This window comes from Mus pahari, chromosome 17 (assembly GCF_900095145.1).
Source record: "Mus pahari chromosome 17, PAHARI_EIJ_v1.1, whole genome shotgun sequence".
In the NCBI taxonomy this organism is placed as follows: domain Eukaryota; kingdom Metazoa; phylum Chordata; class Mammalia; order Rodentia; family Muridae; genus Mus; species Mus pahari.
In genome coordinates this window covers 53,988,735-54,014,505 of record NC_034606.1, presented here as the reverse complement: position 1 = coordinate 54,014,505, position 25,771 = coordinate 53,988,735, and the positions used below count along the sequence as shown (strand labels likewise).

The 25,771-nt window shown below is 44.7% G+C and overlaps 1 protein-coding gene and 1 pseudogene across 1 annotated transcript in view; both read right to left on the bottom strand.

The window, feature by feature from the left end:
• Mov10l1 (Mov10 like RISC complex RNA helicase 1) overlaps positions 1-25,771 on the bottom strand; it is a 62,382-nt gene that overhangs the window by 10,657 nt on the left and 25,954 nt on the right. Inside the window, exons 13-23 of the mRNA XM_021217102.1 lie at positions 24,147-24,238; positions 20,491-20,549; positions 19,707-20,022; positions 16,738-16,750; positions 13,840-13,939; positions 11,700-11,878; positions 10,863-11,009; positions 10,295-10,416; positions 8,664-8,763; positions 7,480-7,644; positions 5,709-5,882 (exon numbers count right to left, since the gene is read on the bottom strand). Of these exons, the coding sequence (XP_021072761.1) occupies positions 5,709-5,882; positions 7,480-7,644; positions 8,664-8,763; positions 10,295-10,416; positions 10,863-11,009; positions 11,700-11,878; positions 13,840-13,939; positions 16,738-16,750; positions 19,707-20,022; positions 20,491-20,549; positions 24,147-24,238 (1,467 nt within the window). The remainder of the gene's footprint in view (positions 1-5,708; positions 5,883-7,479; positions 7,645-8,663; positions 8,764-10,294; positions 10,417-10,862; positions 11,010-11,699; positions 11,879-13,839; positions 13,940-16,737; positions 16,751-19,706; positions 20,023-20,490; positions 20,550-24,146; positions 24,239-25,771) is intronic.
• Positions 12,727-12,873, bottom strand: LOC115062434 (annotated as a pseudogene).

Sequence of the window (25,771 nt, the reverse complement as noted above, 5' to 3'; positions counted from 1 at the left end):
GGTGGTCCTACCACCAAGGGCTAGAGGCTGCCATCTTCTCCACTTCAGCTACAGAGCTCTTTCCGTCAGCCAACTTGGGTTATAGCTAAAGAAGCCTTTCTTTCTTTCTTTCTTTCTTTCTTTCTTTCTTTCTTTCTTTCTTTCTTCTTTTTCTTTCTTTCTTTTTTTTTGGTTTTTCGAGACAGGGCTGTCCTGGAACTCACTCTGTAGACCAGGCTGGCCTCGAACTCAGAAATCTGCCTGCCTCTGCCTCCCTAGTACTGGGATTAAAGGCGTGCGCCACCACGCCTGGCGCCAAGATGGCTCCTTTAGGCTGGGAGTTGCTCATCGTGCACAAACCCTTCCTCATAGCAGGATAGATGGGATGTATTGCTGTGGCTGAATGCTGTAGTACCCAGACCATGACAGAACAGGCAGCTCAATACTACCCCTCTGAATATGGTGAAAGGATGTTTTAAATAGGTATTTACTTTGCCTGCATGTATGTATGTGTACCATGTCTGTGTCTGGTGCCCTTGGAGTACAGAGGAGGGCTGGGATTATAGATGGGTATAAGCTCATGTGGATGCTGGAAATCAAACTTCAAACTCAGGTCCTCTAGAAGAGCAGCCACTGCTCTGAAACCTCTCAATCATCTCTCCAACTCTCAAACTAAAGTTTGTTTGTTTTTAAAGATTTATTTTTATTTGTCTGTACATCTGAGCATGTATGTATAGGTGCCCATGGAGGCTAGAAGAGGGAGCTGACCTCCTGGAGCTGGTGTGACAGGGGTGATTGAAATGCCTAGTGTAGATGCTGGGAACCACATTCCAATCCTTCACAAGAGCAGGAAGTACTCCTAACCACTGGGCCATCGTGCCAGCCCTGTACTAATGCTCATGCTCAATGGACACACCCAACAGAACACAAAGATAACATAAAACAGAGAGAACACTTGCAAATAAGGTAAGGCATTCATAGTCAAACCACATAGGACTCTTAGAACTCAATTAACAACCCTCCTCCCAATAAAACCAGTTAGATGGACCAAGGACCTGAGCAGGTGCATCTCCGAAGCAGCCCTGGAGAAGCTGAGTGCACTGCAGTGCCTGCCCGTAATCTTAGCACTGGGGGCAGAGACAGCAGGTTCCTGGAAGTTTACAGGCCACCCAGCCTAGATAAAGCAGCAGGTTTCAGTAGGGTGTGGTGGCATATATCTTTAATCTCATACATGTTTAATCCTAGCACTTAGGTGGCAGAAAATATGGACCTCTGTGATTTTGAGGCCAGCTGGTGTACATACTGAGTTCCAGGCTAGCCAGAACTATACAGTGACACTGTTTCTAAAAAGATTTATTTATTATATGTAAGTACACTGTAGCTGTCTTCAGACACTCCAGAAGAGGGCGCCAGATCTCGTTACGGATGGTTGTGAGCCACCATGTGGTTGTTGGGATTTGAACTCAGGACCTTCGGAAGAGCGGTCAGGTGCTCTAACCTGCTGAGCCATCTCACCAGCCCCAGTGACACTGTTTCTAAATGAATGAATGAATGAATGAACATTAAGAACAAAAGTACATTCTGACATGTTACAACACAGATAAACCCCAAGGTCATTATGCTGATGAATATGACTGCAAGATCCCCTTATATGAGGTCTACAGAGTGGTCAAATTCATAGGGGCTTCTAGAGGTAGGCCTGGAGGGAAAGTAAGATTTTTGTAGGGACAGAGTTTCAGTTTTGCAAGGTGGAAAGGTTCTAGAGATTGCTGGCTGAGAAAATACGAATACACTTAACAGTACTGAACTTCACACGTAAGCACGGATAGCACAGTGAAGTCTGTGCTGTGTATCTCACCGTGACCTCACGTGTGCGCAGAGCTGGTAGGATGATGCACACCTGGGACCCCATCACTTGATCTGAGTGTGAAGTCACCTGGGCTACCACTTAGTGAGCCCTTGTCTCATAAAACACAGCACAACAAAATAAATACCAGACAAAGCTGTACTACATTTTAAAAAATCGATTTATTCTTATGTGCATTGGTGTGAGGGTGTCAGATTCTGGAGTTACAGACAGTTGCAAGCAGCCATGTGGGTGCTAGGAATTGAACCCGGGTCCTCTGGAAGAACAGAGACTGCTCTTAACTGCTGGGTCATCTTTTCCAGTCCAAACTACAATAATTACTTTCAGAATAGTGTTTTAAGACATATATAATTTATCCTTTGGTCACCTATGACCCTTATAAGTATCTTAAATATTAATGAGAAAAAAAAGCTTACAGCAGAATTTAAAAAGGTATTATTTTACACATGTGTACCATATATGTGCCTGCTGCCTTTTGAGGCCATGGAGAGTTATCAGATATTTTGGAATTGGAGTTACAAATGATTGTGAGCCACCATATGGGTGTGTGGGATTAAACTCAGACCCCCTACAAGAGGAACGAATATTCTTTTTGTTTGTTTTGTTTTGTTTTTTTCAAGACAGGGTTTCTCTGTATAGCCCTGGCTGTCCTGGAACTCACGCTGTAGACCAGGCTGGCCTCGAACTCAGAAATCCGCCTGCCTCTGCCTCCTAAGCATTGGGATTAAAGGTGAGTGCCACCATTGCCCAGCTAGGAACAAATATTCTTTTTTTTTTTGGTTTTTTTGAGACAGGGTTTCTCGGTTTCTCTGTATAGCCCTGGCTGTCCTGGAACTCACTTTGTAGACCAGGCTAGCCTCGAACTCAGAAATCCGCCTGCCTCTGCCTCCCGAGTGCTGGGATTAAAGGCATGCGCCACCACGCCCGGCTAGGAACAAATATTCTAAAACCACTGAGCCAGGGCCTGGAGAGATAGCTCAGTGGTTAAGAGCACTGGCTGTTCTTCCAGAGGTCCTGAGTTCAATTCCCAGCAACCACATGGTAGCTCACAACCATCTGTAATCAGAACCGATGCTCTCTTCTGCTGTGTCTGAAGACAGCAACAGTGTACTCATATAAATAAATTTAAAAAAGAAAAACAAAAAAACCACTGAGCCAACTCTCCATTTTTATTTGTATTTTTAAGACAAAGTCTCACTCTGTAGACCAGACTGGCCTGGAACTCATAAGAACTCTCCCTGTCTCTGCCTCCCGAGTGCTGAGATTAAAGGTGGCATCACCACACTGGGCTTCAGAATTTTTAAGCTGATGAGAAAAAAAAATCAATAGCAAGAATTAGGAAAATGTGGAAACAACAGAAATAAAGGTAAAGAAAAAAAAAAAAACCCAACAAAGAGTGAGCCGATTTGACTAAACTGGATTAAATATGACACTCAGCTGCTTTTAAGAAAACCCTAAAATAAAATACAATGACTGGGCAGCCATGGAGGCAGAGCACTTCAGTCCCAGCACTTGGAAGGCAGAAGCAGACAGGTCTCTGAGTCTGAGGTCAGCCTGCTCTACAGAGGGAGTTAAGTCCAGCCAGAGTTACATGGTGAAACCCTCGTCTCAAACAAACACACAAAATACAATGAATAAAAATGAAATTCAAAGCCACCCTCAGCAATGAATTACAAAAGACACTTTCTCAAAACACCCAAAGCAAGCAAACAAAAGGCCCTAACAAAAATAGAAATGGCCAGGTCTGGTGGTGGACTACTTCAGTCACGGCACCCAGGAGCTGGAGACAGGGGTAGCTCCGTGAGATCAAGGACAGTTCTTTCCAGACCAGCCAGAGAGTCAGATAAGGATACTCTATCCAAAGAGATACCGACCGACCGACCGACAGACCAACCAAAAAACACAAAAAACCCAAAGCAAAACCAACCCCAAAACCCCTAAGCTGTTAATTTAATTAGGCCTTAAGAAAAGGACTTTTTGTCAGATATGGGAGCTCAAGTCTATAATCAAAACACTTGGAAGGTAGAGCAGATGGATGCGAAATTCAAAGTCAGTTTGGTTACAGAGTCAGCTCTGTGTCATGAGATCTCACACACACACACACACACACACACACACACACACACACACACACACACACACACCCTACACATTTTGTCTACGTGATACTGAAGACTGAACCCAGGGTCTTATTCATGCTGCATATTTAACACAGAACGCACCCTGGAGATGTCCATTTCCTTTGACTCTGTCCTATGCTCTGTAACATACCAAGCTAATGATTCCTTGTCTGGTTCTTTTTGGCAATATTAAAAATTGAATTTAGGGCTATAGTCATTTTCTTTTATAAAACATTTTGAACTGGCAGTAAAACTGTCATAAAAAGCCTGTTCTGATTTTTATTTTGTTTTGTTTTATTTTTGTTTTTACAGTCAGGATTTCTTCTTTGTGTAGCCCTGGCTGTCCTGAAACTCATTCTGTAGATCAGGCTGGCCTTGAACTCAGAAATATGTCTGCCTCTGACTGCCTGTCATGAGTGCTGGGATTGAAGATGTGCACACCACTGTCTGGTGCACCTGTGGTGATTTTTTTAAAAATGAGACTATATTAAATATATAGGTTAATTTGGGAAGAACTGACATCTAAGACCTTGAACCTCTGTGAGCACACCTTCATGTGCTCCAATAGAGCTTTACACCTCTGCTGCACAGTAGCACTGGGTATGCCTCACAGGCTCATTGCTGAGCACACCAGAGATCCCTTCCACTCTAACTGACATTTGTCTTTCCTGATCTACTGGAAGCGGCTGAGAAGGGCACTCCTGGGGAAGCACCGCCCAGCGGGGGGTTAAGCACTGACAAACAGGCTTAGAGAAGGCGCTTCAGAGCCATCAGCACACACTTCTTCAAGAGCTTCTAACAGATCCAGACACCTTTTTTTCCTAAAGGTTTAGAGAGAAACTGAGGCAGGACTGTGCTTGGAAGACCAGGCTATGGGAGAAAAGGGCTAACAGACACCATCTTCCCTTCTGGGTGGGACACCAATTTTGGATCCTAACTCCAGTTCTCTCCTTTTGGGAGGATGAATGTAAAGCTTGGTCTCTGGTTCTGACAACCAAATTCATCATACAAATTGCTTTTAGTCAATGTCTGCATTTGCTTTAGCTTGTAGCACCTACACCCCACTCTGTGAGGACCTGTAGGAAGGAGACTTGGCTGTGTCATCCCCGACTTCTGGATCTGGGGTTCAGTGCCTGGCTGACTGGTTCTTGTGAGCTCTCAATAGATTGTGATTCTGACTGGGGTGCCAGACCCTGGTGCCTTACATCTTACGTGTACTTGTATGTGTATGGTAATGCAAGTGCTCACGGAGGCTAAGGGCATGAGATCTCGGGCTGCAGTTACAGGTGCTTGTATGCTACCTGATTCGAGAGTGTTGTGAATTTAACTGAGGTCTGCAAGAGTGAGACACATCCCTAACCACTGAACCATCTCCAGCCCATTTCCCCCCACCCCCACCCCAGACTTCTAATCTACACTTTGAGCTCTTAGATACTGGCCTGAGTCTCCTCTTGGAATCCAGTATTTGTCTAATGTAAGCGTCAAAGGATGCTGGCCTATAATATCCACTCTTAAGTCCTTTCTGCATGGAATCTCTGACAGGAGAGCTCAGCAGCAGCCCCTTCTTGCTGCCTTGCACTTGAGAGATCAGCACCTGTCTTCCCCACCCCCGGCTCATAGGGAATGCTTGGCTGATAATGTAGTACAGAGAATTACACAGGATGGTCTTTGAGCCGACTGCCTCCTCTTCCCTTTCCTTCCCACCTGATACAAGAAGTACTTGGCGGACACGGTGGACTTACCCTCACTCCGTGGAAGATGAGAGGGAAGCCTTTTCTGGGCAGCTTCTCCCAGCCCAGCAGTGAAGTCACTACTTTGGGATCAGCACAGACCTCAAGCTCCCTATGGTAGAACAGGCGTGAGGGCAGTGCCAGCAGAGCCGAGTGGGACCTGTAGTTCTTCACGAGCTTTGTGACCTGTGGAGAAGAGGTAGGCATAGGCTCCCAGAGTCAAAGCCGTATAGTTCCTGTCCACATTATGCCCTGTTGTCCTTGCAAAGCTATCCACCTTAATCCTGACTCCATGGGGCAGCCTCCTGCTCCTGCCTGGTTCTCACTATTAACTTGAAATTTGATGCCAGGCCAAGTTTCTCAGATGACTCTGAACCTCAAAGAGGGATGAAGGCCTCTTCTGTGAGTTATCTTGGACCTGACGGTTGAGTGTCTCTGTGTGTGGAAGCCCTGACTTAGTGCTGGAGGCAGAGCAGGAACTGTTGTAACAGCCCCTGCATATCTTTGGCTATGGGGACAGCACCATTATGAGGAAAATGCAGTTCACCTCGTAACTGCTTGGGAAGTTGGTGCAATACAAGCTTCTGCACTTGTTCCTGGCTGTGATGGTCAAATGTCACTGTCAGCTTGAGAAGACTTGGAATCACCGAGGAAACACAGCTCTGGGTGACTGTTGAAGGTTTCTAAAGAGGTTTATTAAGATGGGACGACTCTGAATGTGGGTGGCACAGACTCATGGCGGAAGTCCTGGACTAAATAAAAAGGGACACGGAGGAAGCCAGATGGGCACCAGCATTCATGCTTTTCTCTGCTGCCTCATGCTACCATGCCTTCTCTGACACGTCATATTATCTCCTCAAATGGTGAGCCCAGACAAAGTCTTTACCCTGAAAATACCTGACAGTTGTCCTCTAGGCAATTCTGTTAGAGCAACTCACGTATAATAGCAATTACACTGGCAAAATGCCTGCTAGCCCCAGGGCAATAACTATATTTTATTCCAAAAAGAAGAACGTGACCCCCTGTGAAGAGTCACACCAGCTCAGAATAGTACAGAGAACAACGGAAAGAGGGGGAAGCCATTTCTTTTTCAACAAAGAAACTTTATGTTCCAAAGTGCACGGGAGATGGGTGAGGATGTATCTCCTATGCCGCACAGTTCTCTGGCATCCCCTCTGACCCAACAGAGGTCGTGCTGCACATCATCCTGGGCCTACGTGCATTCTGCCCCACCCATGCAGTGGTCTAATCTGATGGTTTCCCTGAGCTCTCACTGAGGCCCAGAAGCTATGCTCGACCACATGAGCACCTCAGAGCAGCAGACCACAGGAAACAGTGCCTCCAGGTCTCAGGGCCAGGCCTTCTCTTCCTTCACATCAAGTTACATGCTATCTCCTGCTTTCCTACATTCATGGAGTAAGGCAGATTTAACTTCTTTTATCCCATTCTCCCCAGCATCTGCACTGAAGCTGCTGGCATCCTCTACAGGACAGGAAGAGCAGGTAAAGTGCCTCAGGAGCTGCTTGTAAGGGAGGAAGCCGGGAGTCCTGCTCACCTCCCTGCCCAGATGTCCGTGGGTCACTCTGCTGAGCATGCTTCGTAAGGTGAGGAAAGCAGGGGGCGAGTGGGGTTTGTGCAGGTCTCCTGTGCAGAGGTCTCGTGACTCATGGGCAAGGGGAGGTGGGCGAGAGCAGGGTGGCAGAGGCCCTGCTGGCCTTACTGTCTGCCCCGGTAAATCTCTGCTCTTTTCCTGTTTGTGTGACAAAGCAGAGTCTGAACTCACCAACAGCGGGTTGTATGCACCACAAGCACCAAAGGCATTTTCGTCTCTCAGGTATGCTGGTCTGGACATCAGCCTCTCCAACATGGACACATTCAACCCATAGGCCATGGCCAGCCTGGACTTGATGACTGGGCCAAGCTGCATGGGGTCTCCAGCAAGCACGATCTATAACATATACAAGGATGCTGGATTAGTGGTGAGTAGACAGGCTTCTGTTCCCACAATAGAAGAGCTTTGGGAATGGACAGGCAGGTGTCTCTGAATAGGCTTGGGGGCAGGCCTGTGCAGGCGCATGCGTGTGTGCATGTGTGTGTGTGTGTGTGTGTGTGTGTGTGTGTGTGTGTGTGTGTCTGTGCTGTATGTGGAATGAGCAAAGAGGCAGGGAAAACATGGTAAACACAGCTGGAATGACAATGGCCTAGACAGAGAAGTGGGAGAGGAGATGACTTGAGACTTAGGCTCCTCCACTAAGCAGTCACTGCCAGTTTTTATCAGTCCTGGCACAGCAGTCAAGCTGCCCCTCCCACTTATTTCTCAATGGAGTGAAAGCCTCAGGGATACAGCCTGTGTTCTGGAATTTTCTGCTGTTCCTGACATCAGGAAACTACCCTTGGTCTTTTCCCAGAAGGCCTCACACACACTGACACCATGCTGCCCACTCTCTTTAGTATTCTAACTAGACCGGTCCCTCTTCACTCCACTCCGCAGTTCCTCCAAAGAGTACTTGTTTCATAGAGCCTAGTGACTGAAGGGAGGGATGCCAGGTGACCTCTCAGCTGGGGTACAGAGAGAAACATTCTCTAAGATAGTAATCCACGCCACTGTACAAAGTACCAGAGAAATTTGGGTGGGATCTGCCAGGAACACACAGAGTTGGAGGGGCCAGGGGTCTGAGAAGCGAGAGTGAGTGAGAAGCTGAGAAGCGTAATGGGGAGTAATGGGGAGAACCCCCAAAGTAGATACTTCAGCTATTGACTCTGATGTTGTGTCCCCTGTGTCCCCATGTCTACAATGGCTCTTAGCTTCTGCTCACACATGAGTAAATAGTAACAAGCAGGCTCTTTCTCCCCAGAGCCGTCACCTCCCAGATTCTCAGGGTCCTAGTACTTTCACTTGACCCCTCCAAGGCTGTGACCGTCACCAGGAGAAAACAGAGAGAAATACACTTAAGACACAGGCCTTACCTGGCCATTGATGTCTGAAATCAGTCCCAAAGGAATAAGGCATTCTGGCTCACTTGCCTGCCCTGCCTCGTCCACAAATACGTGTGTGAAGTATCCAACTCTAGAGACAAAAATGTCTCATGGTAATTCCATCATATTTAGCAACTGGTTCCTAACACATACTGGCAAAGCTCTGTTCCAGGGTGTTCAGATCATAGTGGAGCTCTCCAGGGAAGACAAGGCTAAAGGGTACAGGTACTATGTCACAGCTGCTGCAGGTCTGCTAGGACACTCATATGAATCCCTACCAGTGCTGCTGTTCAGGCAGCAGGATGTCACTGTTTTGAGGGACAAGAAGGTTCCAGGACGGTGGGAGGGTGGGTGTGAACAAAGCTCCAAAGCCTCCTGGCAGCTGTATCCCTTGCCTGGCTTAGACCTATACCCTCCCAGTCCAGCAGCCTCTTAGCACATGCAGCTCGTGAGTACCTTACAGTAGCTGCTCTGATTAAGGAAATGTAGACTGTCTCATTAATGAATTCATACATAATAAAATGACATTGTGGGGCCAGCAAGATGGATCAGAGTGTAAGGTGCCCACCACCAGGCCTGAGAACCTAAATTCCATCCCTGGGTCCCACATGGTGGAAGGAAGGAACCAAGTCCTCAAGGTGTCTTCTCACCTTTATTTATACTTACATTCAAAATAAAATTAAAACGTTAAAACAATTATATTTCTACTTTAAAAATAAATAAAATGGGTAACTAAAGAATAGGAAATAATCTGCAACCTGCATGTGGCCCTCCCTGCTCAGATGCCTAGAGCTCTGGCCAGAAAAGGAAGCCCCTGTGGGCCTGAGCAGCCATCCTTACAGATAAACCCTGTGGCAACTCTGCTCCAAGCTGCAGAGCTGTCTGCCCTAGGGTCTCGGAAGCTGGGGCTCGCCCTCAGGGGCTCTGTTCCTCCTCTCCTTCCTCTGCCGGCCTGTGCTGCCGCCACCTCTTACCAAACATGCTTGCAGCTAGCGTCCCCTGCTCACTTCTAGTGTACTGGTGTGCAGCTTCCTCACTTGGCTTCTTTTCTGCTCTTGGGACATGTCCCTGGGAACCTCTCTCTGGTCTTCAGACCCCCATAGTCCCCTGAACCCCCAGTAACATCACTGCTTCATCTTCTTGAGGAGCCGCCACCAGCCGGCACCTGAGCTGCCCCACACAGGACTAACTTCACAGAACCCAGCTCTTTCCTAAGTGGTCTGCCCCCACTGATCCTTTAAGCTACTTGGTCAGTGAACATCTAGCCTTGAGAGTTAGGCCTCTTCCTATAGCTCCATCATTCTTGCCTGCCAGGCCCCAACTCTGAGGCCTCTCTGTGTAAGCATGCTCAGGGCTCTCTCACCACATCTTTACATGCTGCCAGCCCACTGCTTGTCCATTCCACTGCTGAGCCCTTTGAGTCCCTTGGGTCTCATCAGTAAGCCTGTTTATGAAGATGCTCCCATTGCCTTGTCACTCCTACACAATGGCTGACATTCCCCCCCCCCAAAAAAAAAAAAAAACCTACTCACTCTCCAGCTGGTCAACCTCTTCTGATGTAAATGAGGGAGGATGCAAACTGTCTGGGTGACTCTGTTCCTCAAACAGCATCTGATGCTTACCTCACTCCTATTTGGTAAAACAGCCCTGCACTGCTGCATGTAGTGATTATTATCCTGAAGCGTGAGGCTCTCCAGATATCTTCTCCATCTCTGCAATACGGTTTGATGGCTTCAATAATAGTCTGGGGCAAAGAGGTTCAAGTTAGAAGCATTTCCTTAAAGTGGACAAAAAGCAAGGCTGGGAGAATTCTACAAAGTAGTCTTGCTCAAAAGCAATCTAGGGTCCTATAATTCTCCATAAGAGACAACTGTAATCTAATCGGTAAAACAGGACTGGAAAGGAACTGGAATACAGTTGAAGAAATACAAGAAAGCATAGCATCAAAATTTAACAAACTGGGAATGTCCACAAAAGTATTGTTAATTCAGAGAGGGGTGAGAATATAATAAAATATTCAAGAATAAGTGCCCACCATGTAGCTGAGTTGTATCACAATACAGAGCAATTTTTCCATACAACTTTTATGATCATTTGGTGTCTGCCCAGCTATTGCCTCCCGCTCAAACCTGCCCACTTGGTATTCTCCATGGAAGGATTCCCGGTGCCCACCCCATGCCTGGGGCTCACCTCTTCAAATCTGCAGGTGGCGTTCACCCGGACCATGGCAGCTGGCTTCAGCACCTTGCTCTCATGAAGTCGCAAACACACAAGGTCAGCAGCACTGTTGGAAGGAGCGCAGACCAAAATCCGACTGTCCGGCAAAGCATAATGTACCTTCATTAAGAAATTAGAGACCAGGAATCTTAACCATTATTGCCAGAGAGTGGAAACCCTGAAGCTATGTCTAATACAGATTCCTTGATTGGGAATGAGGGGCGGAGGCAGGTTTGATGATAAGCTCTGAGCATCCCTGCAATGTCAAAGTGACCACTCTGCCTCACTACCTACAGATGAGATGTGGAAGGTTCCATACCCTCTACCCACACATACACACAGATAAAGAGAGAATGCAGGGCTATCCAAAGCCTTGTATGTGCTATATTCCAGATCTACTACCCATAGCCCTCCACACACCTCCACAGACATCTCCATATATAACACCAATACCACCAAGCCCGGGTATGCTTGCTGATCCAGAATGACACTGTAGTGCCATAGCCACAGTATTGCCATAGATTTAATGACAACTATAGAAGGAGATGCTGACAGCTGCTGCAGAGTGGTGGCTTCAGTCCCTGTCCAGGCAACTTCTTCAGTAAAGCTCCACAACAGAATCAAAGGTTTACTATTCTAGAAATGAAGCTGCTTCTTACACTTATAAACTTAAAATCCTAGCACACAATGTTATAAGCTAAATCTTTCTCAAGTTCTCTACTAACCTCTCTGAAGTTTAAACTGATACTTTTCCAGATACAAGTGCTTAAGCACAGCACAGACCCACAGCAACCAGCACCACCTCCTCACCTGCAAAACAGCCTCAATTATTGTTACAGTCTTCCCAGTTCCCGGAGGTCCAAAAAGGATATATGGGAGGGGCCGGCAGTCGCCACTCAGGATCCTTCTCACAGCCAGCTTTTGGTTTTCATTGAGCACCGGGTTGAAGAACTCCTTATCTCTTGCTTTCAGGATCTGGATTTCATCCACTGCATTTCAGGTGGAAAGACAGACTGGTCAGAGGCACAGAGTTTTGCATGACGGCTTACGAGATGCCAACAACTTTCAGTGTGACAGGAGAACATGTTCCAGAAACATCTGACAGTGGTTTTTGAGGCAAAGTCTGGAAAATTAACTTAGCTTTCTAATAGAGAGAAAGGCATTTATAGCTCCAGCATCACCTAAAATATTACACACAGGGTTGTTTGTTTATTTATACACTGTCACTGTCTTCAGACACATCAGAGGAGGGCATCAGATCCCATTACAGATGGTTGTGAGCCACCATGTGGTTGCTGGGAATTGATCTCAGGACCTCTGGAAGAACAGTCAGAGCTCTTAACTGCCGAACCATCTCTCCAGCCCCCTATATAGGGTTTTAAAAACTTTTTTTGCTGGTGATTTAAATTTGTTTTAAAAGTCAGCATACAAAACAGAAGCAGTAAGTTTCATGGTAGCACCTTCATGTGCACTTGGTCTCAGCTCACTTTCCCTAGCCCAGTCCCTACCCCCTACACTTCTGCTGCTCCCCTTCTTCTCCTTCCTTCCCTTGCCCCTTGCCCCCTCCCCCACATTCTGCTTTCATGTCACAGGTTTTCTCTAACCAGCTTTCCTTTCTCCCAACGCCCCCTCATCCCTTCTCATAGTAAGCACCTTTCTATCTTTATGCTGTACATCCCCCCCCACACACACACACGTCTAATGTTTAAGATCTGTATGTGAGAGAAGACCACTTGGCACTTGTCTTCCCAAGCTTAGGAAACTGTTAATAATTTTCATTCTGTAATTTTCCTGAAAAGGGCCACAATTTCATTTTCCTTTTTTTTTTCTTTTTTTAAAGGGGAGAGCGTGAACGCAGTCCTCCACTACCACAAGTTATGCAGTCGAGTTTCCCACATTTGGGGAAATTGCAGGGGTCAGCACATCTGGAGTGCAATGGATAAGCCTCGCCCTGGGAAAACCATCTTACCTGCCAGTTAATTATTTTCTTTGGCTTAATAAAATTCCATTGTGTATATGTATTACACTTTATCCATTCATCTGTTGATGGACATCTGGGCTGGTTCCACCTTTGAGCAACTATGTTTAGTTTAACAGTAAGTATGGATCTGCAAGCATTTCTTGTATATTGATGTAGATTTTTTAGATCCAGTAGTATAGCTGGACAATATAGTATTTCCTCTATTCTTAGTTCTTAGTTTTTTTTTTAAAAGGATCTATTTTACATGTATGAGTGTTTGCCTGCAAGTATGTCTATGTACTACATGCATGCATGCAGTGCCTACAGAGGCCAGAAGAAGGTATCAGATCCACTGGAAGTAAAGTTGTAGATGGTTGTGAGCTACTATGTGGGTACTAGGAACTGAACCTGGATCCTCTGGATAACTGAGCCATCTCTCCAGCCCTACTTTTAGTTTTTATTTTTGAAACTTTGGGGATAGATTACTAGCAGTAAATATGGGTTCTCCATCAGCATTGTTTGCCTTCCTTCTTGATGTTAGCCTCTCTGACTGGGGTGAGGTAGAATTTTGAATAGTTTTTAATCTGTATTTCTCTGATGGCTAAGGACATTGAACACCTTTTAAAATGTTTACTTGACATTTGTGTTTGTCAGTTAAAGGTGTTGATGCCCGTCAGGTGTGATGACCTCTGTTCTTGCTACTGAGGCTTCGTGAGGCATCACTTGAGTCCATGAATTTAAGACCAATCTTTGCAAGACTATGACTAAAATATACAAAGTATACAACAATGTAAGAGCATACATAACAAGAATACACAATCCTAAGTGTCCCTCGGGACCAAGTAGATGAGTCCCCATCCCTCCCTGTGGACAGTGTGCCTGTCACCACTGTCTCACCATCTACAGTGGACTTCTCAAGGCATCTCCTGTTAAATACAGGTTTCACCACTCTTCTTGTCTGAGTCCATTATACACAAGTACCCAACTCACTTGTCTCTGCAGTGGAGGAAGCCTTCTCTGGCTGGTCCGTGGTACCCTCGTGCCTTTCCTTTGTTTTGTGTTTAGTTTGGTCCTTCACTGTTTTCTTGTTCTGGAAATGATCGTGAACAAAGCAGTTACAGCATCAGCTTTGTGTCCAAAAGCTTAAAGAGTAGCATGCACACCTACCAACAACGTTCTGCTGTCATATTTAACAATTCTTTGAACAGGTCAGGTCTACCCCTTGAAACATAAACTCGAGACAGTCAATAAAAACCTGCCCAAAAGTTTTTGTTTCTCTCTCAGCTCTTTGAAATAAAAAGATGAGTTTTGTCATGACAAAATTGAAACAAAGAGGATAAGTTTTATTTGATTAATATACATCCCACCTCTTCCAAGGCTGGCCTAAGCAGGGAAGGCTGACAACACAGTCTAGAGCTTAGCTCTGGTAGACAACCTTGGGAAGCCCTCTCCCAACGGCAATGAGACCTCTGCTACGCAGCATCTTCACGCCTTCCTGAGAACACGGAGAACCAGCACTGCCTGTCAATCATATCCAATGCCTATATAAGCACTGGCTTTCCTAGTGTTTCTCCCCATTCCTATCATATTGGTGATTGGACAAATGGTGTGGCTTTGGTCCACTTGCTTGGCCCTGTAACTGTATTTGTCTGACCACAGGCTAGTAGTGCACTTTACTTTAAGGATGGGTAAGTATTCTTTCTCATAGGTATCTGTGGCCTTTTACATATGCATATGTATTTTATGTGTGTATGAAACCTTTAATTAGATTTTTTAATTTATACATTAGGACGACTCAGGTAAATATCTGAAAATAATAAAATTAGTTGGAATGTCAAAATTGCTTTGAAAACACAGATTTACAGATGTGTGATGGGGAGATAGTTCAGTTGGCAAAATACTTCCCATGTACGCATGGAAAACTGAGTTCAATTCCTAAAACTCACGTCAAAAGCTAGGCATGTTGACAAAACAATAAAACCAAACAATAACTACTACTAAATGGGCTGCAGAGAGACAATTGTGTTAGAATTATCTCAAAGGAGTCCTAAAACCTGAGTCAGCAAACTAAAGACCAGGAGGGAGGGCGGACGGGCAGGCAGACGGACGGACAGACAGGATGATGCTCTAGCCTAAGGCTAAGGAATGGGGACCAGGAGGCTTGCTACAGATGTGAGTTTCAGTAAAATGACTGCTTGTCTCAAGCAAGACTCAAGACCAGCCATGCTCCAGTTTGAGTCTGATGGCAGGAGAATGCAGCAGACATCAGCAGGAAGAGAACCCCTTTACTACTGAAGGGGGCTGGGAAGTTGGAGGGTCTGTTAGCCTGCTTATCCTAGTCAGGCTTCATCTGACTGGCTACCATTTGCCCACCAGGGAGGGCAGTCTGCATTCTCAACTTACAAATGGCAGTCTTATCCACAGACGAGACACACCCAGAATAAGGTTCACAGAGCTTCTGGGCACTCTTTGGCCCAGCTAAGGTAACATGTAAAATCAATTATCACAACAGTATGCCCTCGCCCTCTGGACAATGCTATGGACTCAAGAGTCACATTTACCATTCTTGATATTTGTATTTGTATCCTGCCCCCAACCCCACTTATGGTTTAGCATTTTATCCATCTTTTCAAGACACCATGGGATTTTTATGATCTTGCTGTGTAACCTGGGCTAAGGTTACAGGTATGCACACCACACATGGCCTCAGTAAGCTCCTGTACACTTTCTCTCTGTTCCTCCTTTTCTGAGATGCAAATAACAAGCACCTGAGACCATTGAAAGCTGTTCTGAGTCTGTGTGTGTCACTCATTTCAGAAAGAAAACTTAGTGTTTCTAACATTAAGTAATGATTAAATTTATAAACTGCGAGCCAAACATTCAGACACACACAGTGATTAAGAAGAGTATGAAAACAAACATATAAACACACATAGTGTTGTTCTATATTCATGGCTACCCATGTGGTCACTTGTCTTTTCATGTGCCACTTTTTACTTTCTGGGAGTAACCAACCTCTGATTTTTATTTCCTTGACTTCAATACTTGAAGCCCAGCCAGCCAGCCAGACACAGTGGCACAAGCCTATAATTTTGATACCCAGGAGGCCGAAGCAGGATGATTGCTTTGTTTTTCAAGACAGGCTGTCAGGCCAGTCCAGCCTCACACTCACTGTGTGACAATGACCCGATACAAATCAACAGCCTGGAACTTTTAAGGCTTGCTCTTGCCCGCCAGCCTGCCCACCCGCCTGTCAGTCTATGGGCACAGTCCAGGGACCATGGCTAGGCTTCTCTGGTTGCACTACTGTGTCAACACTGGGAAGTTGTTACCTTCCAGCTGTGGCCATTTTTTCACAAGCTTACAGACGGAGGAGAGTGGAAACTCCAGAGAACTCCGGCAGTGCTGGGAGTCTGCTGTTGCCTGCTCTCCTCAGCTCAAGTGTCTCTCCTGGGTTGTTTTCTGCTAAGTGCTACGTTAACACAGCACTGCCCACCTCACCTGCTTTCTGTTGCTCAAGAGTAAGTCTTAGTATAGCTGATACCCAGTGTCTCAAACTGCTGCTTTATATATTTTGTAGGAGGTTTTGGAGAGGGTGCTGGGGCCTGAACTCCAGGCCTCCAGCATGCTAGGTCTATCTTCCACTGGAATTATATTTCTAATCCTTTTCTGTTTTTTAAAAAAATTTCATATACTTTCATCTTTAAAAAATATTTATTTTTATATAAACATTTTACCTCCATGTATGCCTGTGTACCACAGAGTGTATAGTGCATGTGGAGGCCTGAAGAGGGAGTCTGCTTTGCTGCAACTGAAACTACAGACAGTTGTGATCTGCCATGTGGATGTTGGGAGTCAAACCTGCGTCTTTGGGAAGATGCTCTTAACTCTTTTGAGTGGTCTTTCCAGCCCCTATAGGCCCATCTTGGTTGACTGACCAATGGAATGCTAGGATTTACTTGAAACTTGGCTAGAAATAGTATTGTGTACTTAAGAGCACAGCACTTCAGCCAGTCAGGAAACCCTCACCTAAGGAGCAGGAGCTTCTCCTTGCCTGCTCTGCCATCTATCTCCTCCTATCACCTTCCTTAAGAATCAGGGAATAGAATGAAGCTGGAGCAGAGTGATGAAGGACTCAGAGGCTTATGGATCAAAGTTATCTGTGCTCAATGAAGACTTCTATTTTCAGATCAAAATAAAAGTCTAGAAATACACAGCTGATGATTTCTTAATGGATAACATTTTAAAATTTTCATTTATAGTGTTTCTATGACTGAGTGGGCATCCTGTAACTTGTTCTCGCTCTGTCTTTTTCTGTCTGTCAACTCACTCACTCTGTGTGTGTGTGTGTGTGTGAGTGTGTGTAGTGTATATATGAATGTGTACATGTTTGCATGAATGCCAATGTGCATATGCCATTGTTGACAATATGTAGGTCTGAGAACAGTCTTGGGTGTCATTCCTCATGTTATACCTTGAGACCGGGCTGCTTTATTGTTCACTGCTGTGGACTATAGGCTAGCTGGCCTCCAAGTGTCCAGGGAGTCTCCTGATACTACCTCTCACTGTGTAGGAGTGCTGGAGGACAGTGCACCACTGTCTAAGATTTGAACTCAAGTCCTCACTGTTGAACAGCAGGTGTTTTACCCACAGAGCCATATCTCCCTTTGCCTTTGCTTCCAAGTGACTGTCTTTTTTTTTTTTAGGTTTTTTTTTTTTTTGAGACAGGGTTTCTCTGTGTAGTCCTGGCTGTCCTGGAACTCACTTTGTAGACCAGGCTGGCCTCAAACTCAGAAATCCGCCTGCCTCTGCCTCCCAAGTGCTGGGATTAAAGGCATGTACCACCATGCCCGGCCCAAGTGACTGTCTTTAATGCTTGCAGTAAGTGTTGTCATCAGCTTTGTCAGAGTTCATTTTCTGTTAACAGTAGTCAGTGATGACTACAGACACTCATAACTGGTCAGAGTGCTGAGAATAAATAAATGTTTGCACTGTGCAATGTCCAGTCATACATGGGACAGCTGTGTCATCACTTCCTAGGCTCAGACAGTGTCACAGAATATGGGGCAGGAAGGATGTAAGAGCCAGAGGAAAGTGCAACCCCATGTGGATTCCATTTCTAGGCATGAGAAGACACTGTGCTTCCCAGCTCAAAGCAGCTGTGGTACCTGCATAGGACTTGCTGGACAGACTCCACCTCCCAGGTGATTTGTGCACAGTTAATGGCGGAGAGGGAGAGGGGAGGGGGAGGGGGAGATTATGTTTTCTTCAGTGGTATAGCAACTGGTAAGATGCTCACACTACTGTGAGTAGACTCAATCACGATCCTGTAGGCAATCCTAACAAAAGATATGGAAGTAGAAGGGATTAATTGGGAAAAGGATAAAGGGGTAGGAGAGGACAGGGTGAGCAATGAGGTGTGACTGTGCTCAAAATCTATTATGCATATAAATTAAAGTGCCATAATGAAATCAATTATTACGTATAGCTAATGCTTATGCTAAAACACTTTACAATAAATCAATTAGAGATTCCAAGTAACAAGAATCCTAACTCTTGCATTCTATACTTATAGAATAGTAAAAGTTTCTAAACATTGTATGTAATTTGTAGTAGTATATTATTATACACTGAAGACATTCCCATGAAATCACATTTCAGTAGCACATGATCGCAGTTTGCAAACTCCAAGCTGGCATGGATCATTCTTCGTGTCACTAGGAACACAATAATAAAACCACCTCTGTTGTATTCACTAAGAGCTCAGCGCACAACCTCCAACACACAGGCACTGAGTTTCCAGTCACAGAATGACTGCATTAGAGAAGTAAAAAATCAAGTGTCTCTGTGACACTGACAGATTATAGATGTTAACACTCTGCTGGCTGTGCATCCTTCCAGACATTTTCTGTGAAGACACAAGCACATGACGGCATCCCCCTACTCCAGTGAATACAAGAGTGCAAAAATTGTTTTTCACACAGGGTCATACTCACTAGCCCTGGGTGACTTGATCTATATAGAAACTCACAAAGAGCCTCCTGTTTCTGACTCCTGAGTGCTGGGATTAAAGAAGTGTACCAACTAAAATCACACTATTTTAATATAATTCAGTAAGACCATACTTTACCATATTTTAATTTTTCATTGTTTAAATGTATTATAGCATTCTGGTCCTATACATAACTATATACATATTTAAACTAAATACAGCTTATGGCTATTTTATTATTTTTATTATATATATATATATATATATATATATATATATATATATATATATGGATTTGTATGCATGTATGTCTATGTACCATGTGTATACAGTGCATTTCAAGGACAGCAAGGGTGCCATATCCTTTGGAACTGGAGTTATAGGCAGCTGTTAGCTGTCACGGAAGTGCTGAGAGTCAAATCTGGGTACTCTTGAAGAGTAGCAAGTACTCAACACATGAACCATCTCTCCAGCAGCCTCACACCCACCATTTTTTTCTCAAGACAGGGTTTCTCTGTGTAGCCCTGGCTGTACTGGAACTGACTCTGTAGACCAGGCTGGCCTCAAACTCACAGAGATTCACCTGCCTCTGCCTCCCGAGTGCTGGGATTAAAGGTGTAAACTACCACATCTAGCTCTTAGTTTTATTTTAACTGAAATTTAGACTATTTGTGAGTAACATTCCTCCTAATAGTCAAATTAAGTGAGAAGTTCATGTTATATTCTCTAAATGTATTAAAGTCATCAGAGCACTACGTTGGTGATGGACTGGCTGTCATTTCTGGTTACCTTGGTAATGGACTGTCCATCATTTCTGGTGATGTTGGTGATAGACTGTCCATTTCTGGTGATGTTGGTGATAGACTGTCCATCATTTCTGGTGATGTTGGTGATAGACTGGTTGTCATTTCTGGTTACCTTGGTGATGGACTGTCCATCATTTCTGGTGATGTTGGTGATGGACTGCCTGTCATTTCTGGTTACCTTGGTGATGGACTGTCTGTCATTTCTGGTGATGTTGGTGATGGACTCGCTGCCATTTCTGGTTATGTTGGTCATGGACTGTCCATCATTTCTGGTGACGCTGGTGATGGACTGCCCATCATTTTTGGTGTCTTGTGCAAGGCTCCAACTCCCTGTCACCTGAGGAGACTGTAAAATGATTTCTTCTGGAAATAATACTTTGAAACAAGAAAAAGGGAAAGAACAGATATTATTTTAAAGTATGAACACTACCTAAATATTTATATTATAACTGGTTCTGAAATAGTTCATATTCCATTCTGTTCTGTGGAGATTTCTCCTTTCCTAGTTTTAATATTAAGTATTATTGCATAGACTTTGTAACTAGCCATAACTTATCTCTGTGGTAACAAGGATAAACTACATTACCAGGAGTATAATACAGAGAGCAATGAACTAACTTTCAGTTATTTAAGTATGCTATCTTTACAGAGCTGAAATAGTAAAAAAGGGGTGGTAGTGGTGGAGAAATTGTCCAACAGGAAGGTAAACACATGTGCTGTCACATAATTTTAATTCTCACAAATGACTGAAGAACTGAAGGAACTATTTTGCACAACAAATTTCACGAACCCTATACATGTGCTCTAGGAGGATATAATACTACTAATCTCACAGAATGCTACCTTTTACACCCAAATGGATGACCTGCTCAAGTGCATAGTGACACCGTCTGCTTGTGGTCCTGCCAGAAAGAAAACATAAAATAATGAACTTTGAAGTTTAGAATTTACAAAAACTTGATTATAAATGTTATGATGTGAATGCTCCTTCCAAACTCCAAAACTTAGATGAAATTCTGCGTATGTGCTGGTGGTGTATGGTCTATCAACCACCTCTGTGGTAGCTCTGGGACATGTGCCCTTTAAGAGATGATTAGGCCTGGGGGAACAGCTTTGTTACAAAGTAAATTTAAGCTCCTGCCCTTGTCTGGTCCCTGCTCTAGTGCTCCCTTCAGTGTTCCCTTGTCATGTTACAATTCAGCAGGAAGGCCCTCACCAAAGCTGCAAAGCCTTCAGAACTGTGAGAATAAGTGAGATAATTTCACTATAAATTATCCAGTTTGCAGTCTCTGTGAGAGCAACAGAAATCAGACAAGATGACTAACTTTCAGCAATCACACACTAACACAACCTTAACAAAGGCTTGTAAATAAAGGACCATGTCAAAGGATAGGCTTCACACGGTCATAAAGGCATGTTCTGCTCCTATGTGAAGGGAAAGTGAAGGACCAAATGGAGCTTTAACTACCTGTATCTACACAACACACCAGGTAATTAGGAAATTTGTAAACTCAGGTATGAGGGTAGCAGGTGCCATCCTTTCTAGAAGAGTAAGGGAGATACTAATAGTACTGTGTAAAAAGAAAAATAGGTTTGCTGTAAGGTTTCATTCATTTGAAAGTGGAAAAATAACAAAGAATAAAACCACTTTTCAGTAAAACGAGATTACTAACTCTCCAAAGCACAAAAGCAGCAGCTCCAATCAGCAAAGCACAGAAGCTGACTATTTTAGAGACACGTAACAGATTTCTTGAAAACTCAGATAGGGTAGGATACAACATAGATAGGCACCTGGCCATTCTCAGCTGTTCCAGGGTTAGGATGCATGCTGAGACCACTGTTAGGATCCACCTCCGCGACTGTGTACATGCTCTGGTATCTCTGTAAGACCCACTGAACCTGAATAAGCCCTGCTTTTCTCTGTTCTGCAACATAATTGCTTAGAACAATAAACTCCATAGAAAGAGAGATAAGTGGTGGGACAGTAACCCCAGGATTTGGCCAAACTGACTCTAACAGAGAGTTAGAAAGTGAGAAAAAATTAAGTAGGAATCATACACGTGTGGGTTGGGGGGCACAGGAGAATAAACAGGAGGCAGAAATGAGAAAGAAAGGGTCACCAAAACCAACTTCCCAGGTATGAACTAGTATTCAAGAGGATGACTGCAAAGATGTCAACTGTCTATTTCAGCATCTTAGTACAACATAAAAAGAATCTTGGGGCTGGAGACATTGTTCAAGTGTTTATAGAGTATTCTCTGCTCTTGTAGAGGACCAGACATCATATTCTAGCGTCCATGTTATAACCTGTACCTCCACCTCCAGGAAATGTGGTTGCCATCCTCTGTCCTTTGCACACATTTGCCTGCACACCCACACCCACACACACAATCTTTAGAAAAGTCTTTATTATGTCACTGGGGACTAAATGACCAGCAACTGAACTAGTAGCAAAGTAACTCAGGGCAATATCCACGCAGCACTGAACACGTGAGGCAGAAGAAGGAAGGCCTTCAACATATGTTCTTCACTTGTAACATGAAAAGCTGAAGAAGGAGAAGCAGATGGAGCTGGAAGTAAATACGAAAAAGGAAATAATACAAGATCAGAGCAAAGCTCAATGGAACAGAAGAACAGCAGAGAAGACCATACCAGTGAAGCCAGGACTGGAGTCTTAGACAAGGTCACTAAAACACAAACTTAGGACTGGAAAGACGGCTCAGTGAGTAAGAGCACTAACTGATCTTACAGAGGACCAAAATGAGATTTCTAGCACCAAATGGTAGCTAACCAGGCCAGGAAGATGGCTCAGAGCAAAGCCACTTGCCATCACATCTAACGATCTGAGTTTAACTCCCTAACTCAAGTAAAAACTGAAGAAGAAAATGACTCCACAACATCTTTTCTGACCTCCATGTGCACTGTGCCACACCCCCACATGTAACATACATGCTACATGCATGTGTGCACACATGTACACATACACACGTGTGCAGATAAAAAGAACCTAATACTAAATCTAAAGGATCCTTTATTTTAGAACAACGTAATACAAAACTTAAGTGTTCTACAAAGAAAACTCCAGATCTAGAAGGCTTCAGCGGGAACTCTACCAAATATCTCAGGAAGAAATGATGCTCATTCTACATAAAGTTTGCCAGAATATACAGTGTATGTAGGGGGTTTTCTCTAGACCAATATATCTTATAAGTATAAAAATGAATAAATTTTAGCAAGCCAGACCTAACAAACATAAAAAGGAGCCACAGCATGACTAAGTACCATTCATCTCATAGGCAAAGCTGAGTTTACATCTTGGATTCCTTGCTAAGAGGGCATACTGAGAGCAAGCTATTGGAAATTAAAGTTAATACTGTTTACAATGGTATTAAACTAAAAAAAAAACCACCACCAACAAACAAAAAACAGGGCCAGGAGTAGTGGTGCACAGCTATAACCCTAACACCCAGGAGGAAGACACAGGAGAAGCTCTGGGAGTTTGAGGGCTGCCCGGACTACATCGTTGAGTTCCAGGCCAGAGAAGGCTACATAGTGAGAACCTGACTCAAGAAATAAAAATATCCAGCCAGGCATGCTGGTACATAGCTTTAATCTCAGTACTCAGGAGACAGGGTACAATCTCCAAATTCAAGCCAGGCTGGTCTAGAGTGAGTTCCAGGATAGCAAGAGCTACACAGAGAAACCATGTCTCAAAAAACAAAACCAAAAACAAAACAAGGAACAAATCTGCCACAAATATGCAAAAGCTATAACTGAGAAGTACATATTGATAAAAGAAACTCCAGAAAGATGTAAACAAATGGAGAGCTACATGCTTTCAAGGACTAGATGACAATATCCTAACAGTACCAATTTCCCTTACCCTTCCCAAGATAAATGCCGACACTCACAAGTCCTCATAAACAGTGATTCAGTTAGCAGGGACTGGACCTTTGGAAAGGGGCCCACGGTTCTCCCAGGTTTTGGCACCAGTGGTGAGGATGCACTGAACCCACTAAGCTGGACTTCTCCATGGGTAGGAAGAGGTTCATCATGAACGAGACTGCTACATGGCTCTTTCTCAGGGACAGAGAGAGTAGCACACTGGTGACTGCCAGGGATCTCGCAGAAGAACCCAGAGGCTAGTGTGGGGACTTGCAGGTAAGAAGAGCACAGTGGCTTTGATATGCACCACAGGTATATGCCAATAAAGAGCCAGATGTCCCATTTGCCAGGGGAGGTAAGGGAGTGGCTCTTGCTGGTTCCCGAGGAAGGCTGCACCATTCTTCCATTCTCCCTGTCAGCATCTAGCCTGAGCTGGTCAGACTGTCATTTTGGGAGACAGGCAGTGGCAGTGCATTTTCTGGAGGATTGGGACCTAACACATGGATCATCTACAGATTACAGCATGGCTAATATGCCACCTCTTGCCTGCTCATGGAGACTTCAACTGAGTTACTCAGAACAGACTGTCTGGGAGAAACTCACTAAAACCTTACCGATTGTATGTAAACTCCACATCCATAGGTTCAAAATTATACATTTGTTCAAATCCTGGATTAAGTTTAAGAGTTACATCTTCTTCATGAATCTAAAAAAAAAAATAAGTGAGGGATTCAACTTCTACACAGTAGACTGGCCTTCCTGGGACAATCTTGCATCTGTATTTGACAATACAACATGAAAATACTGTTTCAAAGTTTGGTATTTTACATATCCTTAGGCTATATAAACAGGAAGATGTCTCCATTCACATCAGCAACATTCCTGTGACACATACATTGACAACCTGCCACACACTTGTCATCCACGTGCCACACCAGGCCTTCCCTTTTGAGCAGTACTGGGAATAAATAAAGTAGATCCTGCATAAACTAGCAGTTCATACTTTCTCCTGCATAGCAAGAAGGTAACCTCTGAGGACAGTGGGAGGAGAAGCAGGGCAGCCAACCCAATCCTCCTCAGGCAGGTAGCAGCCAAAGCTGAGGTTACCCATGGCCCTGGTCAGAGTGCTGGTATCCTCAGAAGATGCTGCCACAGCCCTTCTCTAGGAAGGCTGCCCAGCAGAGGCTGCTGAGTTAGCCAGAGATTACAAAAACTGAAAGGGAGTCCACAACCTCAGGTGACTAAGCACACGGAAGCCAAGCTGCTTAGACTGATGGCCGTGGCCCTCGCCAGCCTACGACACTATAGACTGACTGGACCTTTTCTCTGAGAAAGCTGCAAATGAGAAATGGAAAGACACCCCTAAGCAGGCACAAGGCAACTTCAGACTTACACAGCTTTAAAGAAGCACAGCTCATTCCGGAGTAAAGGCAAGGGGGTACTGGGAAGGCTGCAAGGGCTCTGCTCCCTAGAACCCTAGTTACTTTTATGTCCATCTGTCACAAGATGTCATTTGGAAGAGGAAACCTCAACTGAGAAAACACCTGTCAAGTCAGCGACTGATCTGGGAAGGCCAAGCCCATTGCAGAGGGTGCCGACCCAGAACAGGTCGTCTGCTTGGAGTAAGAGATCAGGCTGAGCAAGCCATGAGACACGGGTCAATAAGCTGCGCTCCTCCATGGCTTCTGCCTCATTTCCTGCCTCCAGGTCCCTGCCTTGAAGGTTCACACTTTGGTTTCCTCTGATGATAAACTGTAATTCTAAGTCAATTAAACCATTTCTTCCTTACGGTGCTTTTGGACATGGTATTTTATCACAACAGAAACCCAATTAAGACATCTAGTGCATGCTTGGCAGGAAGATCCTGGGAGGGGAAGCAGCTGTTTAGTGGGTAGCTCTCAGCTAGGGCTCAAATGAGTCTTCTCTCCCCAAACTCTACAAATTGGCTCTCCTAGTAGGGCACAATTTTCCAGGGCCAAGAGACTACACTGGCCCATCCCTGCTGGTTGGAAGGTGTCAGAGTTGACCTCAGCGTGAGAACTACTTGTTTCAGATGTGGCTTCTCACCAACTAAACCATCCAGGCCTACTGCATCCAGCCTTCTGCACCATCCTGAGTACCCTACACCATGTTCTAGACAGAAAACTGATGGTAGAGCCAAGGGAAGCCACGCTGAGGTAGAGCGTGTAGTGACTGAGCATCTGGTTTATGGAACACGCAGCGTCCACTGAAGAGCCTC